This window comes from Pristis pectinata, chromosome 3, assembly GCF_009764475.1.
Source record: "Pristis pectinata isolate sPriPec2 chromosome 3, sPriPec2.1.pri, whole genome shotgun sequence".
Classification (NCBI taxonomy): Eukaryota; Metazoa; Chordata; class Chondrichthyes; order Rhinopristiformes; family Pristidae; genus Pristis; species Pristis pectinata.
The window spans coordinates 22,951,235-22,969,410 of record NC_067407.1 but is presented as its reverse complement, the minus strand read 5'-3'; the positions used below and the strand labels follow the sequence as shown (position 1 = coordinate 22,969,410).

General features: G+C 40.2%; 1 protein-coding gene across 1 annotated transcript; it reads right to left on the bottom strand.

Annotated features, from left to right (window-relative positions):
- Positions 1-1,065: 1,065 nt before the first annotated feature.
- pcsk9 (proprotein convertase subtilisin/kexin type 9) lies at positions 1,066-17,934 on the bottom strand. The gene is made up of 12 exons (XM_052013026.1): positions 17,594-17,934; positions 14,498-14,689; positions 12,728-12,851; positions 12,139-12,272; positions 10,931-11,072; positions 9,668-9,864; positions 8,889-9,072; positions 7,799-7,969; positions 7,185-7,333; positions 5,811-5,988; positions 4,212-4,375; positions 1,066-3,507 (listed from the first exon to the last, which is right to left on the bottom strand). Exons 1-12 carry the CDS (start codon positions 17,765-17,767, stop codon positions 3,322-3,324), a joined length of 1,995 nt encoding a protein of 664 aa, XP_051868986.1. The 5' UTR covers positions 17,768-17,934; the 3' UTR covers positions 1,066-3,321.
- Between the last annotated feature and the right edge of the window lie 242 nt (positions 17,935-18,176).

Genomic DNA, 18,176 nt, shown 5'->3' with positions numbered 1-18,176 from the left:
GTGCTCTTTAAATGCAAGTTGTTTTTGACACTAGTTTTCTTTAATGGAAGATAGTGCTTTTGACTGCAAAGAAAGCAGGAACTTGTATTTACCATCCTTGAAACATCTCAACCAGCTTTACTGACATTTAAATTTGCTTTAATTAGAAAGTATTGTGCAAGCAGCTTTTTTTTAATGAATAGCAGGTCTCATGTCCAGCATTGAGATTTTAAAAAATTGGTTGTTTTGTGAAGAAGGGTAAATGTCAAGCCAAAACACAGCCCTGATCTTGGAGCCTGAATTGTGAATTTAGATTCTTAAGCCACAAAAATCTAGTGTATGAAAAAGAAGCTAAGTTGCAAGCAAAAGCCTTTCAGAAAATATATCCCCTGTGTGTAAAAGTTTTGAATCCTGAAATTGTACTTTGACCTGGTTTAAAAGAAGCAGAATACTAGCTTTTCCTTCGTAGATGTGTACTTTTGTGGGACTATGATAGTACAAATTCTTTTGTGTACTACTTGAGGGGAAAGAAATTCCATTTGTGGTTCAATTCAGATCAAAGTTAAGAGGTTACATGATAGTCCGGCCCAAAACATGAAGCATTGTTCTGTGGACTATTTACATGCAATTTTATATAATTGCCAAACACAGTCATCAGAAGGACAGCTTGGAGCAAAGAAAACTGCCTCCATATGGAGCACTACTTGATTGTAGTATATAAAGACTTGAAAAAAAGTATTTTTTTCCCAAGTTTTGGCCACATTATTAGGCACAGGATTGTTTTAATCAACTCATGTAACTGCCATCTTGACAATGAAATATACCAAAGGCATTTACAAATTCCAGTCCACGTGAAGGGTCTCGACCCGAGACATCAACTGTTCATTTCCCTCCACAGATGCTGCCTGACCTGCTGAGCTCCTCCAACAGCTTGTTTTTTTTTGCTCCAGCATCTGCACTCCCTTGTTTAGTTGTCACCTTAATTATGTCTAACAACCAATTTATTTAATTTTTTTTTGCAGCATCACTTAAAACTAAATGCAATTTATCTTGGTATTGTAAGTCTATCTCTGGTGAAGGTGACAATTTCCTTTACATAAAGGAGATGTAGCTTTATTAATAAAATGTGTTACGTATACAAAACAGTACAAAAAAGTATAAAATCATTGTACATTCTCAAATATTTACAGATGTTAGTAGCAATAAAATCTGGTAGGATTTTGAAATAGTTTGGCACTAATGTTCTGTGCCTATACACAATGGTTTTACTATTGGATGGATGTAGTATCCCTTTCATTCGTGTACAGTGGACAGTAATGTCTATAAGGTTATAATGCAGGTAAGAAATTCAGCACTTTGCAGAGTGATAAAATTCAGTTCAGCTACCACCTTTAATTTTCCATCATCCATTAAAATGTGAATTAGAAGTATTATGTGGCTCTCCCCCGCTAAGGAATGAGCTTCTATTCCAATGAAAGCAAGCTTCTTCACATATGCAAAATGGATTAATTAGATGCCATAATTACAAACTTTGATCATAAAGGAAGTTGTAATTACTATTACTTTGTCTTTGGTGCTTTTTATTTCATCTGTTCTCTCCCTCTTCAGGGACTCATTAAGACTAAGGTGCTAGTAACCTTGTACCTCCTTAATGTTGCTTTTTTTTCCCAGCATAATTTAGGAGAGAGGATATCAGGTGATCTATCAGGTTGAGTTCAAATCTCTGCATTCAATCAATTCCAGTAAAAACTTGGAATCTTTCATGTCTTGCTCAGTGCAATTGGGAAAAATTGTGTGCCCATCCAAACCTGGGGCCATCCGATTCCATAAACACCAGCCTCGTGTTCAGAATTGTAATTACAATCTCTCCATTTAAAGGGTGTGATTGGACACACGTTACACTGGTACCTCGCATTGTTTTCCCCTAGTCTCAAGCACTTGCAAGATGACTGAGTATTAAAGGCTGTTGGAAGTGCTTGAGACTATTCTGTGGTAATGGGTGCCTAAGAATAGAAATAACAGATAAGAGACATTCACCTTTCTGAATCATGTCACAGAGCAGTGGATTGGTTTATCTTTGGGAAGCAAATGAGATCCTCGGGAGGAAAACCCTTGAAGTGTATAAAGATTGGTGTCTAATAAACAATATCAAAAGTACAAAATGAGCAATAAAATTGGGAGTTTTCACTGTTTCTTGGAGTATAAATGCAGGTTCTTTGTAGTTTTTTATTCTGACAGGGAACACTAATTGATCATTCAATGAAGAAATGAGATATTGTTGAAATCTCGTGCCTTTCTCCATCCAGCCAAAATGATGAGAAATGTTTCTATCACTATGTGGCTGTGTCACTTTTATTTTTGGGTTTCACTGAGTATTGGATGCCAGATAGTTTGGTGTAACATATTATGCTACTTGTCTTGGTGTCCAGATTAAGAATGAATAACTAATTCAAACTGCAAACACTATTGCAAGGAAAGTGGCAGTTATGATTAAGTTTTAATTGAAACCAAGTATTTTACCATTGTTTTAAGATAAAATGTTTAACATATTACTTCGATGGCATAATTCTTCAAACAAGCATGATGTACTGAAGAAACAGTTCCTTAATCTTAACTCTCCCTGAATCATCCAGTTGAAGGGTTATCCTATGTGTTGGAACAAGGATGGTACAACATTATGTGCTGTTTTGGCTGCAAACAAATTATTTTGAATAAACTTGGCTGTGATTTTGGGAATATGGTAAATGAAGGGCCACAGGCTTTGGTATATCAAAATACTACATGTGCCAACTTTACATGTTTGCTCTGGAGTGACTGGATACTACAGTGAATTTCTCTCATCCCAGCTGCATTCAGTGGTCATCAGATAGCAAGTGTGAGCGTTTTTATTTGAAGAATGAACAAACCTAATCGTTGTGTTCAACAGCTATCAATGATTATGTTAATGTTGACATGCTCTTGTAAAACTATTTACAGGTTGGCAGTGCCTCAATAAGAAAGCTTTAAACAAAGAAGCAGCCTCCCAAAAAGAAAGTAAATCAAATCAGCTGTAGTCATTTGACATTACCTGAGCTTTGTTCAGACAGAAGGGTTGGGGAATTTGGCCAGTTTATTCCACTTGCTGTAAACTATATACTAAATTTAAGGAGGATGGGATTGAGCTCAGCTGTCAGAGAAAGCAGTTCACTAGTACTTGCCCTGATTACATCAACCTTGGCTTTCTGAGCTGGGTGAAAGAGCTGTTCTTTCCTATAGACTAAGCCACAGCCAGATTGCCTGCCTGCAAGAAGGGAAGTATATAAAATTAGTGAGGGGATGAGGGAACAAACCAATGGGCATATTTTACTCAGACTTCAGTTCTCCTCTTCTCTTCCGGCAGCAAATGCCAATGGCTGCAGCACCTTTCCCCTTTCCTGAGTAAATTACCATGCAAGTGTTGTCCACGGCGTATGCTCCATGAGTGTGAGACCCATGGGAATATGCACTGCACCCAGTCAGGGTCCAGCCTTCATCACATGACACCAACACCTGGAAATTAAAGCACAGATCAACAAACCATCCAAACCTATCAGCGTGGACAAGAAACATTTTACAAACTCCTGCCTGAGGGAATAAACCATCTTGTGTATAGAGCCCTATTTTAAGTGGGCCAGTGGAAGTCATAGGATCAGGCTAAGCCAAATTTTTACTTTTAAAATTACAGGATGGCCCAGTCAAACTAATATAAACCAAGCAAACTTAAACTAAAACCAAAGTTCCTGAATGCTATTTTAAATTAATTAAGAATCATTTCCATGATCCTTTGCAATTCCCTTCAGAAGGAAATGTAAATTATTCAAGCAAGATATTTATTGATTGGAACTTATTGGCATTTCTGGTTTTTATACATCTAGTCGTATTTAAGAAGAGCATTGGCAAATGACAAGCATGTATACTGCTGCTGTCTCCCAGAGAATCAATGGTTAATATTTGATCCAAGTCAATGGTCTTAACTACTTGCCCGATAATTGCATCATTTTTGCAAATCCATTTAACAATGTTCAGAAAACAGTCTTGAGATTGAAAATTGTGTTGTTGTCAGTGTAATCATTGTTTTCCTACAGAAATCTACTTTAACAATGGAAATGTTTTATAATCCCATTTCCATTTCCTGTCATATTACCCTGGGAATATGGTAATCCCTGCAGTAAAGACTTTAAAAAGAACGTTGAATGTTTAGAATATAAATTTACCTTTTCCATTTGGCCTGTAGAACGTTGTTCCTTCACCTTGCACTCGAGGTTTGGAGCTTGGCAACAGGAAGCATGCGAGGTTGTCTCCTTTTGCCCAAGACACTTCTTGTTTGCTTGAGGCATTGTTGTATCACTGAATGTTGAAAAGGAATGTGAGCTGCAGCCTGCAAACAATGGAAGGTTTATTTATTTCCGGAATCACTTTCCTAATCTACCTTTGCATGCATTGGGAAGTTAATCAAAGCATCCTTAAAGTAGTTTTTTTTATATAGATAAACAGGACTGTACATGTAGCATGTACTTTAAGATTTTCTAAAGCTCTGCAGTATGTGTTTGTTGTCATGTCTTTCACAGGGATTTTTCTGTACAGACTGCAAAGACCCTATGTTAATGAAATACATCAGGTTCCCCCCCCCCCCACCCCCCCACCCACTACCTACAACTCTGCAGAACATCAGGAACTCTGAGGGAAAATGTTCCATCCACACAAAATATTAAAGGTTAATAGTTTTTTTTTAGTACAATTTAGTTATGATTCAAGCAGTTGGACAGTGCCTCACATTCTCGGTTCTGTTTTCCATAAGTATTTTTCTATTTGTCCTTCCTTCATGTTGTTCTGTAAATCATTCAAGGGGTTTGGTAAGAGCCTGATTTTCTCTCTCTGTACTCCAGAATAATTCCTTTTCATCTCTTCCCCAACATTCCCCTCTCTCTGAAATTTCAAAGCCTGAGGCTGCAACAAAGGTAAAATCTTCATAATTAGAAACAGAAAATGCTAGAAGCTGCCAACAGGTCAGGCAGCATTTGTGGTTTAAAAATATTCAAATTGTTAATCTAAAACATCAGTTATTTCTTTTTCCATGGATGCTGCCTGACCTGCTGGGTGTTTCCAGTATTTTGTTTTATTTCAAATTTCAGATGTCTACAGATTTATTATTTTCAAAATCTTCAGAATGCCAGTTTGATGGACCACACAGACCCATAAACCGGTATCATTTAATCCAAGGGTCACCACCATCACTAGCTTTAATGTGGTGTATCTGAAGATCAGTCTCTATCTAAATGCTACCTCTTCTGTTTGATGGAAAATTCTCACTTATGATGTGTTTTCATCTAATTGTCAAAGTCCAAATATATATGCATAGAATTTAACTAACATCTACTTCATTATCTGTTGATCAATTTCATCTCGTGTTCCAAGATTTAACCCTATCTTGCACTCACATGGGCATTGAGCATTCACATCTGTTCAACAAAAGTGACCAACATGATGCCTAACCCCAGAAGATCCTGGAGCCCCCATAACTTCCCTTCCAACAGCAGGTTGCTAAACAGGAAGTACAAACAGACACCCTCATAATCCATTTGTGGGGATTATGGTGAGGCCAATAATTAAGCTCACTGCAGATTGAGAGTTGAATCTGGAACCTGCACACCATTTGGTGCAATTATTCACACCTGCTCCTTGACAAAATATTTGTAAAACTCACCTGCTGGACAATTTGGATTCATTGCTAACATCTGAACTTGATTGTTTAGATGTCGGAATCAGGACATCTCTCACTTCCATGCAGCCGCATTTCTCAGAACATTGCTTACCAGTGAGAACATAATCCTTGTGTGGACAGCCTGCCATATGTGTGGTGCCATCATCAGCCACTGAACTTGCATTGATGAGACATTCAGCTCTTGGCCAAGTGCAGCATCTGGCAATAGCATAAACTCCATGACTGCCAAAGGCATTGTGAGCTATGCACTTCTTCTTGCCTTGGTCTTCCTAGGATATATATATTACAAAGAGAATTTAATTTACAACGAAACAAATGACCAGGACTACATAAAATTGCCACTGCAGTTGTTCCAGGAATTATTTCTAATCCAGACTTTGAAGTTGGTGTTGGACTGTGCAAGGTTGTTGTCGTGTTAAATACAATTAGTACGGTACATTTAGGCAGCTCTAATAAAATGGTCAGGTTTGAAAATTCCTAAATCTGATGTTGCCGCTACCCTTTTGAAGCCTGTTTTCTCTGAGTATATCTTTGTAATAAACCTGGAGTGGGCGCTCTTCTGCAAATGTTATTGTAGAATATGACCTTACCCCTAATTTAACTATAACCTTTTGCTGTTGGTCTATTTGCACTGTTGTAAACAGTCCTCTCCAAATAAATGCAGTAACAAATTCCAGCAAAACAGAGACAAGGGGTTCTGCAGATGATGGAATCTGGAGCAAAACACACACAGTGCCAGAGGAGCTCAGCAGGTCAGGCAGCATCTATGGAGGGAAATAAACAGTCGACGTTTCAGGTCGAGACCCTTCATCAGGACTGGAAAGGAGGATGGCAGAAGTGTACCCAGCACTCTGATTACACTTTCCAGTAGCTCGGGGGTAATACAACACATCACCAATCGAGCATGAGACATGAAGAGGAAATATCAAAACTGCAAGGTTTGCGGCTGCAGAATTTCTGTCCACTCGTCCTTTCCTGATGGACGGTGATGATTTTTGGGCAAGGTACAGGTGCTACATATTGGAAAGATATACAATTTAATAATCATAATAATAATGAACTGCCTCATTGGGAAGATGGAGTGTAAAACTGGTTGGGTAGCCAGGGCACACAATGTGCTGCCTCCTGATCCACTACTCACCACCATTAAGTTGTATCCAATTCTCTGAAACTGCTCTAATTTATTAAGGCCCCATTCTAAAATCTTTTTTTAATAAAGGGAAGCTGGTACTTCTGTTATTTAGCCAGATATTTTACCATTGTTATGTGTTATGATCTGTCCTCATCTTTTAACCCCATTTAAAGCACATTTTCCCTTCTTATTGCATTCATTAATCTTGTTCTAACACTCTAATCTCAACTGTCTTTTCCCCTTGCCTTTGTGTATGCCCTCCTCTCTATTGTGCATTACAAATTGAGATCTTGATCTACATGTCCCAGCGTAAACTTGCTCCATTTATTTTACCTCTATATGTTCCCCTCTTCTCTTTCCATTCTTCGAGAAACTGGAACAGCTGAACATTTCCTCATTCTTGCTACAGTATGCTATAGCTTTGGCTGAGTGTGCGAGCCCCGACCTCTTCGACCACACTGTCCGGCACAACAGCTGGTTCTCTGTGAACAGATGGCACATCATTTAACAGCCTTGCTATATGTTCCACATTTCCTTTTGTTATAAGGGTGTGACCAAGAAGTGATTAGAGGAGGTGATAATGCATGGTAATCCCACAGACCCCAGGCACGGTAGTGTAGCGGTTAGCCTAACGCTTTACAGCGCCAGTGACCCAGGTTAAATCTGGCCACTGTCTATAAGGAGTTTGTATGTTCTCCCTGTGTCTGCGTGGGTTTAATTCAGCATTGTGTTTGAAGCAGACGTCGTAGGCCAAAGGGCCTGTTCCTGTGCTGTACTGTTCTACGTTATTTTTGTTTGCTGGATGTAATTCAGCAATAGTACAACAGATTACTAACAATACATGCTAATTTACAGGTTGGAATTCTATACTCGCTACTTTTTAAAATTAATTCAAACAGATTACATTGGAACTTTCACAACTGAATCAGTATTTACTGTTCACTTACCTGCTAGCACAGGTGAAGCCAATCTTGCAATTCTGTTGGGTGTGACTAGGCGTTGTTCCTCTGGAAACCAGATGTCGTTGATTGCTTTCTTTGTGGAATAATGAATTAGTCTCTGGCGTAGTTCAGATACAGTGATGTTAGGGTCAGCATTCATTATCATCGCTGCAATGCCTGTTGAGGGAAAAGCAGGTCAAAAAGTAATCTGGTGAATAACATTGATAAAAAATAAAGTGCAATTTTTGTAATTGTTTCAGTAGAGCAGATAGACTGGGGTCTATGTTATTGCATCCGACAAGGGTGTGCACGGCTGGGGGCAGGAAGAGGCATGTGGGTGCCCTCTCCCCGCCCAATCATTCAAAAAAAACAGTAAAATATGAGATTATGGACACGTGTGTGTATATACATCCATGGTATTTAATTTTGAGCATGTGTTTTCCTCAAAGCTGGCAAATTTAAGGTGCTGGATATGGCCCTTATCAAAAGCACCAAAGCTTTCACCTAGAGGAAAAGCTCTTGATTTCTCTTGTACCTGATACCAAGATCAGAAGAGTTGCAGCCCAAGAGACAGCTGTTGGTTTATCTCCAGTGAGGCCGAAGAATAACAATTAAGAAAAATGTTGCACTCAAGCATGAACACTGCAGGCAAGAGCTGCCAAGTGCGGAGATGATGAATAACAAGGTGTGAAACTGTCCACCTTAGTTATCAAATCATGGACAAGCGCCAGTATTTCTGTAGAAACAAAGGACTGCAGATGCTGGAATCTAGATGAAAAATACGACGATGCTGGAGGAACTCAGCAGGCCAGGCAGCATCTGTGGAGAAAAGCAGGCAGTCAATGTTTCAGGTCAGAACCCTTGAAGTTGACAGCCTGCTTTTCTCCATGGATGCTGCCTGGCCTGCTGAGTTCCTCCAGCATCATGGTGTTTTTCATCCAGTATCTCTGTACCTTTCCACATCAACGTGAGTGAATCTGGCAGCTAGGGTGGAAGATAGGACCTGTGAACCACTGCTGCATCCCAAAAAGCTGTGGGGCAGCGGCTATCTGTGCGCTGGCATTTCCTCCGCCCTGCTGCTGTCGGCGCTCTGTACCTGCCACATGAGCTGCAGCCTGTGATGTTCCACTCTTCGAAGTGAAGCATGTGAGGCAGTCACTGGAAGCGCTGACAATGTCATCACCAGGAGCAAAAAGGTCAACGCAACGACCGAAGTTAGTTCCCAGGGTTCCTGTTGTAGTTGGCTGGTTGTCATAATTTGTGGCTCCTACAGTGATAACCTGAAATGAAAATGAGCTGCTTGTTAAGTTTTGTATAATTTATTTCATCTGATATTTTGTTACTTTGCTTACATCTCTTTTAAGTTGCCTGGATATGACACATGTGTTCATTAGCGGTGATAGGAACAGTTATCAAATCCTCCTACATCCAAGTCAGCTTAAATTGATTTAAATCTAACTATTTTAAAGATTTAATCTAACCAGATTATTAATCCTGTTGTTTTAGGAGTTTTGCTGTATGCACTCTTTGGGCTATTAGATTGCTAAAGCTTCGATAGAGACAAGCAAACTGATTGATATAAATCTTTAATAAGTAAAGATAAAAATAACTGGACTAGGAATTATAATACAGACATAAAACACGTATGTAGTTTAAATACCAAGTGTGTTTATAAACACAACACCTATGCAACCGTACTTTTCATAAACCCTTCCCTTTTTATGAACCTACCAACCATCAAAAGCAGCACCAGAGCAGCCCTGGCTCGTCAACCATCGTGAATCTCAGAGGCACAAAGTTCAACCCTAATATCTTTGAGCTTCCCTAAATCACCTGAGCTATCAACACTGCTTCTAATCAGAAAGACAAGCATACCTCTGGTTCTGATGCAGGCGAATACAAGCAGGCATCATCCTTGTAATTCCCGGCAGCTGCAATTAATGCCACGCCTGTCCATGCCAATTGTCTGCAGGCTGAGTTCAGGGTCTGACTAAATCCTCCAACAAAGGGCAACAGCACAATCAAAGGTTGGTAGGGCTGAACCATCAGAGTTTTTCTGATAAACTCCAAACCTAAAGAATAGAGGAACAGTAATTATCTTTAAAATCTCCTCTATTTCTGCCTCACCTGTTTAGGTCTCAGTTCTAGCCATGAAATGAAAGCAGATTTTGTTAGCTGTTATGGAAAAAAAAATCTAGTCCACAATTTTAACAAATAGAACTGTAGCACTTTCTCTTTGGTTTGAATACACTGGTACTAAATGTGGGAAAATCAGCTCCCAAGCAAGATGTGCTGAAACATATTTCAAATTAATTGATGGAAGAAAATTGCAACAGGCAGGATGATCCATACCAAAAGGTGGCCAAGCATTGGAGAAACTAAACATTGCGATGGTACGAAAAGGACAAAAATATTAAGGCGCAAAAGTGGTGAACTTTTCTTGTTTTAAGAATCCAACATTATTCTTGACATTTGATCATAAAATGTGCTTAAAAACTGAAAGTGCTAATATCATGAATGCCCCACCATCGATGCAATGTTCTCCGTCAGGGCTTTGACCTTTGAAAGCACGCATGGTATCATTTATGCATCCTAATGCTAAAACTCTATGTAACAGAGTGAAAACACTTCCACAAAATGCTCCCAAATGTCATAAGTACAAGATAGATGCTGCCACTTTAAATGCAGTGCCAAAGTTGTGGTGAAATTTAAGTCCAAATTTAAACAAATTTATGAAAAAAAAGTACACAGTCAAGTTCAATTTAAAAACAAGTAAGGAAAAAGTCAAAGATCATAACAATTGTATTTTTGAAAATTCTTTGTCTCCTCAGCTCAATATTGTAACTCTTCAATTCCTCTTATCTGAAATTATTCTCATTGAGGCTCCAGTCATTTGATACACTGTTTTATACTCTTCTGGCCTTCACTTGATCTCGGCTATCCTGTGCACCTTGCCCTGAGAATCTGGTGAATGTAAATTATTGTTAGTAATGTAAATTCTGTATAAAGGTCATGTAAACTGGGCAGTAAAGTAAATGCAAGAATGACTTGCAGCAGCTCACCCCGTTTCCTCCCTGCTTGGCACATCCCAGCATAGACAATAGCTCAGTTTTATCTCCGTATAAAGATGCTACTCACCAGCCAGTGCTCCACTTACAGTACCCCTGCCCTGGCAGTTAAGAATTCTCACAGTGCGGACATTTGCTCCTTTGGCAACACCGGAGTCACGCCCACTCACAAGTCCCGCAGTGTGTGTTCCATGGCTATCGCATTTATTAGCCTGCAGGGGCAAAGAAGACAAAACTATCTGATTATTAGGGAAGCTCTTGAGCAGAACCAGAAAGCACAACTCGATTTGCATAACTGTGGAAAAATGCAAATAACTTCCAGCCCAGAACAAGTGATGGTTTTCACTGTGTCAGGAAGTACTGCCACATAGAAAATAATTTTGTCCCCATGCGTGTAAATAAAGAAGCCTTAATGTTGCTTTTCAGATTTCAGAGGGGTCAACAGTATTGTCTCTGGCAGTGACCATGAAAATGGGAATTGCTAGTATTATTAGCTCTGATTGACTTTCCTTAGGCACCAGACCATTTTAATTATCCTGTTATCCGGAGAATTCAAGGATCTGCCTCAATGAGACAAACTGAAGAGGCATTCAGTGATAATACATAAGCGAGCATCTCCAGGTTTCTCTCCACATCAGACACTATCATGACTTTTCATCAGCAAGAGGTCAGAAATTCTGAAACTCTCCATTTTAACAGTGCCGTCAGGGACCTGTACGTGGTGGGAGAAGTGGCAGCTCTCCACCCACCAGCCCACCCCTTCACTACCAATAATGTTGGTTTAATCTGTGTGTGTGTGTGTGTATGTAAAATGCCACTCTGAAAGTAATTAAGTTTAAATGATTGTAAGTTCCTGAGTAATGACAGAGTATCTTTGCCACTGACTGCAGTAGTTGAAGAAGCCAATCACCACCTTATCCTTGAAGGCAACTAAAGATGGATAACAACTGTTAGCTTTACCAGCAGTGCCCAAATCCCAAAAGTTTTTTTTAAGGAAAAAAATGTCAGATCCTAAATGCAAGGTAGTTCCTGAGGTTTTGCTGTGCAGGTACAGGTATGTTAGTGAATGTCTTATTGTGGTCTTCCAGTGCATTTCAAAGAATCCTTGTGTGCCTCTTTCATCAACAGTCAATCTTCCCAGTGATCTTTGGAATAAGGAATTAATTATTAAACCAAGAGCTAGCTTCCCTAATCTTGCTGTATAAGTCTCTGCTCTGAAACCAATTAATTATTTCATCTAGCACAGAAATTTCCAAGCTACTTCAGTGACTGAATTACCTGGCGGTAGAATCGAGTGCCATCTTCTTCTGGGACACTTTCAAATTCTGTTACAAAAATTTTCCCTTCAATCTCTCGATGGTTGGTCTGCACACTAGTATCAAGTAAGTAAACTTCTGCCAGATCACCGTTATCTGACAAAATATGGAGTGAATCATTAGTGTATTCAATTACAACATACCTGGTGGAGAAAAACTGCAAAATAATGCTTCCTTATATATAAATGAAATGTAAAATGGCCACAAATTGGCACTGCAGTGCCTCTGCCAGCTCACAGCATGGTGTGAGGAAGAGGAATGAACAAGTAGATCTGAGACTGGAGTAAGTTCATACTATGGGAGTTCAGCACAAGGATTTTAACTCTGCGTTGTGGGAATCTTTGATTGGCACAAGGTTGAAAGTGAAAGAAAACACCATTAACCCTTTACCATATACAAACAAAAAGTACCAAACCATACAATTTCTAAATATGATAGAAGATCAAGGTTTTTGAGAGGACATGCAGGTGTTAGTTTAGCTTATTTAGTTATTAATTACTGACAATGTAATTAATTTTTCTTTATATGTCAGGATATAAAAAAAGACTCACTTGGTGGGGTGTACTGTTCTGCTGTGTTCCCTGAAGGAACAATTCGATTTAGATTCCAAGGGACAGTCTGAGCAAACAAGGATGAGTCTTCTTCAATATACTCAATGTGAGGTAGCCTCAGAGCCTGTGCAAAAGATTTCACAAAGTACACTTCTAAATGGATATTTGTTATACAGAGAAGAGTAACATGATTTGAAAAGACTTGCAGTAGAACCTTTCACAATATCAAAGGGCATTCCAAGAGCACTTTACAACCAATGCAATTCTTCTGAAATGTAGTCACTGTTGCAATATGAGTTATATTGCATGGCAAAGTCCACAAAAAGCAATTTGAAAATGATCAGATAATCTATTTTTAAACTATGTTGTTTGACAGATATGTATTAGTCAGGGTAATGGAGAGAACTCGTTATTTTGTCTTCAATATAACAACATGGGTTATTTTTCCATCCACTTGTGATTCAAAACAGGGCATGAATCCAGCAGAAAGCATTCCCTCAGTACTGGGCTGGAGTGCCAACTATTGGTTACGTCACCATGTCTCTAGAGCAGGACTTGAATCCATGGCTTTACTCAAGGGTGAAAGCTTTGTTTTAACTTTCAGATATGAAGGGATTGATTTTGTCTTGGATCCACACTATGCAGAAACCATCCATATATTGTGGATATCAGATGTTTATTGACTTCAAAATATATGTTGAAGGCAATCTAAAGCCCCTGGAAGAAGTTGTTTCAACACTTGTAGTCACTGTTTACAACTGTTCTTTGTTTTTTTTAAACTTTTGGTTCAAAGATGTTGCAAAGGTGATTTCTTTCTTTCTTTTTCAATCTTTTTATTAGTTTTAAAATTAATACAGATTAATATATAACATCAATGTTTGTACATGTAATACAGAGAGATCAGGAGAACAATCATAGCGTAGATAATCATAAAGAACAATAAGATATTTTTAAAATCTGTAGATCCCACAATCTCCTAATAAATGAATGTAATATAAAAGGAAGGAAAGAAAAAGATTTATTATATATATAAAAGAAAGAAAAAAAATCCCCAAATCAATAAGAACAATTATAAACAATATATCAAATCAAACTAAACAGAAAAATTTCAAAAAAGAACAAAAATAAGACTGGACTGAAATTTCTCAGTAAAAACAGAGCAATATTATGTCATCAACTCCGTTCCTTTAAATTAGAAAGTTATTGAAAGGGAATCTATATCATGTTGAAAATATCTTCAAATTTAAGCGAAGGATCAACAGTACCAATCCTAATTTTTTCCAAGTTTAGACATGATATAGTTTGAGAGAGCCATTGAAAAGTAGTAGGGGGTATTGGATCGAAAGGTGATTTAATATGCAAAAAGCATTGTTCTCAGGACTGTGCCAAATGGTTTTCCCCCTGCCCTATTATTCATGTTGCTTCCCAGACATTCATGTATAAACTGCAGATGTAATGAAGAAGTGAAAGGCCAGCAGAGGCCGGCTGACAGGTTTGATTCTGCAAAACAGTCTTCTGCTGCAGCTTCCACTAACCTCACCTGGGAATCTAAACATCGTTGTTTACACTACTATTTACATGCATTAAACAGTTCAAATAAAGTCACACCAACAGATAACACTTGGTCCTACTGCTCTCCCTCCCATACTCGTATTTAACACATTGCTCTTTCTTGTTCATATTTAACCCACCTCAATTTCCACACCCCCCCCCCCCCAACCCTCCCAGGACTCCACCCCACACTTAACAAAGGGGAGGCATCAACTTTACCATGTCTAGCACATCGCTGCTCATTTTGATGACAAAGCCTTTGAAGACCTCATGGAAGACCAGAACAAGTTCAGACATATAGCCATGCCTGGCTGCCTTGGCACGGAGCCTGTGTATGGTGCGTTCTGTCTGTGATTTGTGAGTCTTTTCTTTTAGCACCACTATGTATTGGCCAGGCAACCTCCAAGCATTCTGGAAGTACAATAATGAAGATTTATTGCAGTTAAGTCATCTTGAGAAATGGATTTTAATCTTAACTATAAATCAGAATGGTGTTTAATTGGTTAGTACTTCAATCATTCGTCGAGCAGCTGGATTTAAATTGAATGCTTTCTCCATCTCATCATATCACCAAGCAGAAATGTTCAGTTAGTTATCAACTACAGTGAGTGAGATTTAACTACAAAAGAATTTCATTGGAATTGTTAGAAGAAATAATTTTCTGATCCAACTTACATTTATAAAGCACATTAAAAATAATAAAACTCCCAAAGCAGTTTGCAGGAATGTTATTGGACAAAATGTAACACAAGTCATATAAGGAGACGCAAGAGATTTTTTATTCTTACATGTGACGTAGGCAAGACTTTCCAGAAAGGACCCTTCTGGAGGCCATGGGGACATCTTAATGACTTTCCAGATTATTTCAGGGGACAACAAAGAGTTAAAAACTTTGCTGTGGGTCTGGAAACCTAAGAAACAGAAGGAGAAGGAGGCCAATTGGCTTCTTGAGGCTGGTCCACCATCTCATTAAGATCATGGCAGATCCAATCTTGGCCTCAACGCCTTTCCCACATTCTCCATTACCCTCTGACTCGTTGTACTTATTCAACAACTCTGCCTCCAGAGCCCTCCAGGGTAGAGGATTCCAAAGATTCTCAACAATCTGAGAGAAGAAACACCCCCTCATCGCTGTTCAAAATGGACGACCTCTTATTCTGAATTTATGCCCCTGAGTTCCAGATACCCCACAATGGGGAAACATTCTTTGAGCATCCACCCTGTCAATCCCTCTCAGAATCTTTCAAAATCTTTCAGAATCTTCTATTTCAGTTTAAAAAAATCTCTCATTCTTCCAAGCTCCAAAGAGTATCGGCCGAATTGTTCAACCTTGCAACAATCCTCCTTGCAACTTGTTAACCCACCTATCCTTGTATCAGCAGCAAATTTGGCTACAGTACATTCTGTCCTTGCACTCAAGTTATTAACCTCCCCCCACCCCGGATCCACCTCCCTGTTTTATTTTCCCTTGTCTGCTTCCAACCATCATCCACCTGCCACTGTCTCCCAATTCCACCCCTCCCCCTCCCCCACTGGGCTCCATTTGCCCGTCATCCTTCACCACTCCTCAGTCCAACAATTACCTCTGTCCCCCTTTCCTCTTAATACCAGCTGTCTTCCCTCTGCCCTCTCCGTCCTGATGCAGGGTCTCGATCCAAAACATCGACAATTCCTTTCTCCTCCTCTCCCACCCCCACCCCCACCCCCAGATGCTGCTTGGTCCCCTGAGTTCCTCCAGCAGATTGTTTATTGCTCCAGATTCCAGCATCTGCAGTCTCCTGTGTCTCGAAGTTATTAATGTAGATTGCAGATAGTCGCAGCCCCAGCACCTATCCCCGCAGATTACAGATTGCCAGTCCAAGTAACCCACTGACTTCGATTCGCTATGTCTTTGTTCCCATACGGACCATGAACACTGGCTGTTTTGCCTCTCCCTTCAGTGAGATCCTTGAACCTGGGGCAGAAGTGCGGATGCTAGTAACCATTTAGACTAGCTCTGAGGCTGTAAGGGAAGGTCGAGCGGATTCAATCCGCTGGAGCAACAGACAAGCCGCCGGACGAACTCAGTGGGTGGGGGAGCCTGCTCCAGCACCTGCGGTCTCCCGTGTCTCCAATTCAGTCCTCTGGCGAGGAATCTAAGATAGAATACAATCTTAATATTGGTAGCACTTGGACACCTGGGACTATCACCCCTCGCCAAACTGTAGCAGCTTAGTTAATCAAAATATTCAAGTCTGAAATTGATAGTTTTGTTTTTGTTTCAACATTTGTCCCATTACCAACCAATTTTTCCTTGCACAATCCATCTCCTGCATTGTTTGCTATCCTGCTTTGATTTTTTTTAAATTAGAGAAAGCCCTCCTGGGCTATAGATAAAAGTGGATACCGATATGGAATTCGTCGTGATTTAAATGTTCAGTGATAAGGGAGCTGAAAGGACCACCTTTCTTCCCATAAGCGAAGCTCAGTATCTCTGGTCCAACGATACAATATCGGTTCCCGTACTGGCAGGTCACACAGAGACGTGGATTTTTTGAGGGAAAAAATCAGATCCCAATCACAGCCCCGCACTCCGCTGCTGTAGTCGATATTTTATTCTTTGAATAAATCAATTACCTGCACCAGTTTATCCAGGGTGTCGGTGGTGGAATAATAATCCAAGGAACCGATCGGTCAGCGGCGAGACAAACAGCCAACGTCCCAGGAAATGTCATTGACCTGAAACGTTAACTCTGTTTCTCCCTCCGCCGATGCTGTCTAACCTGCTGACTGCTCTCAGCGTATTCTGCTTTTGCTTGACATTTCCAAAATCTGAAGAATCGTATTTAGATCGGGCTGTTAACGAGGATGCATCAAAACCCACTCCAATCCGCCCCTCCATTAAGTTACTACACTGTTGGGCATTTCTCGAATTACAATTCACTAACATTCATTGTTGCAGAGATGGGATACAGCGATTTGAAACGTCCAAATAATCTCATTTTAATCTGCGTTTGGACTCCCCACTAAATTCCGGTCCAAACAAGAGACAGTTTGCACGTTTTTTTTACGCACATAAGAAATAAACCGCAAATGCAAAGAGTAGATATAGTTCGTTTTCTTCTATGGCCACAGCCTTCACTCTTTACATCAGTGAAGTTGTAGCTTTGCACAGAAAGATTTCGAGCAAGGAAGCAAAGTTTGAGGCAAAGCGCGCACAAGTGGCGGCGTTGAAACATCATTATAAAGGTGGAAACGGCGAAATGCTGATAGGACGTGGAGCGAATAACAGAAATAAACTGTGCAGAATGCTGAGAAACCCAAGGCGGAGCTTACTGTGTTGGAGCGGTGGAAGGGTGCAGGCTTGTTCTGGTTCCTGCTCTCAGACTCCACCTCATAGCCCTGTAGAGTCTCCCCCTCATCGACCTGCTGCTCCCCTGCAAACTCCGAGGCGGCCGACAAAGATGCAGAGCAGAAGATAATCAGTAACCTTGCCCAGAAGCCGCCCATGGTGGAGGGCGTGTATGAGAGCGACCGGTTAGATGTGGTACAGAAGTCCTACTCCCGCGGCTGCTGTGGCACTGCTGGTGGTAAACTCGCTCAGTGGTTTCTGGCACATGGTGCTGCTTTATATACCTGTTCAGGCAGGTGTGAGCTCGCCGCCCCCGCATCAATAGGGTCCCTAGGCTGAGGATCACGCCACCGCTTTCACATCGGACCATCCATTCATATCAATCGTTACCTGACGGAGGAAAGCCCACAGCGATCAAATTACAAAGAAGGAACAGGGAAAGACAGCCCCCTTTCAATCAATCGGCCACCAATCCGTCCAACTGTGAGAAACTTACAGAGCAGTGTTCTAACTCAAATACCTAGTGGAACCAGTACTGTTTGAACATCAACCTATTTACTTGCTGCC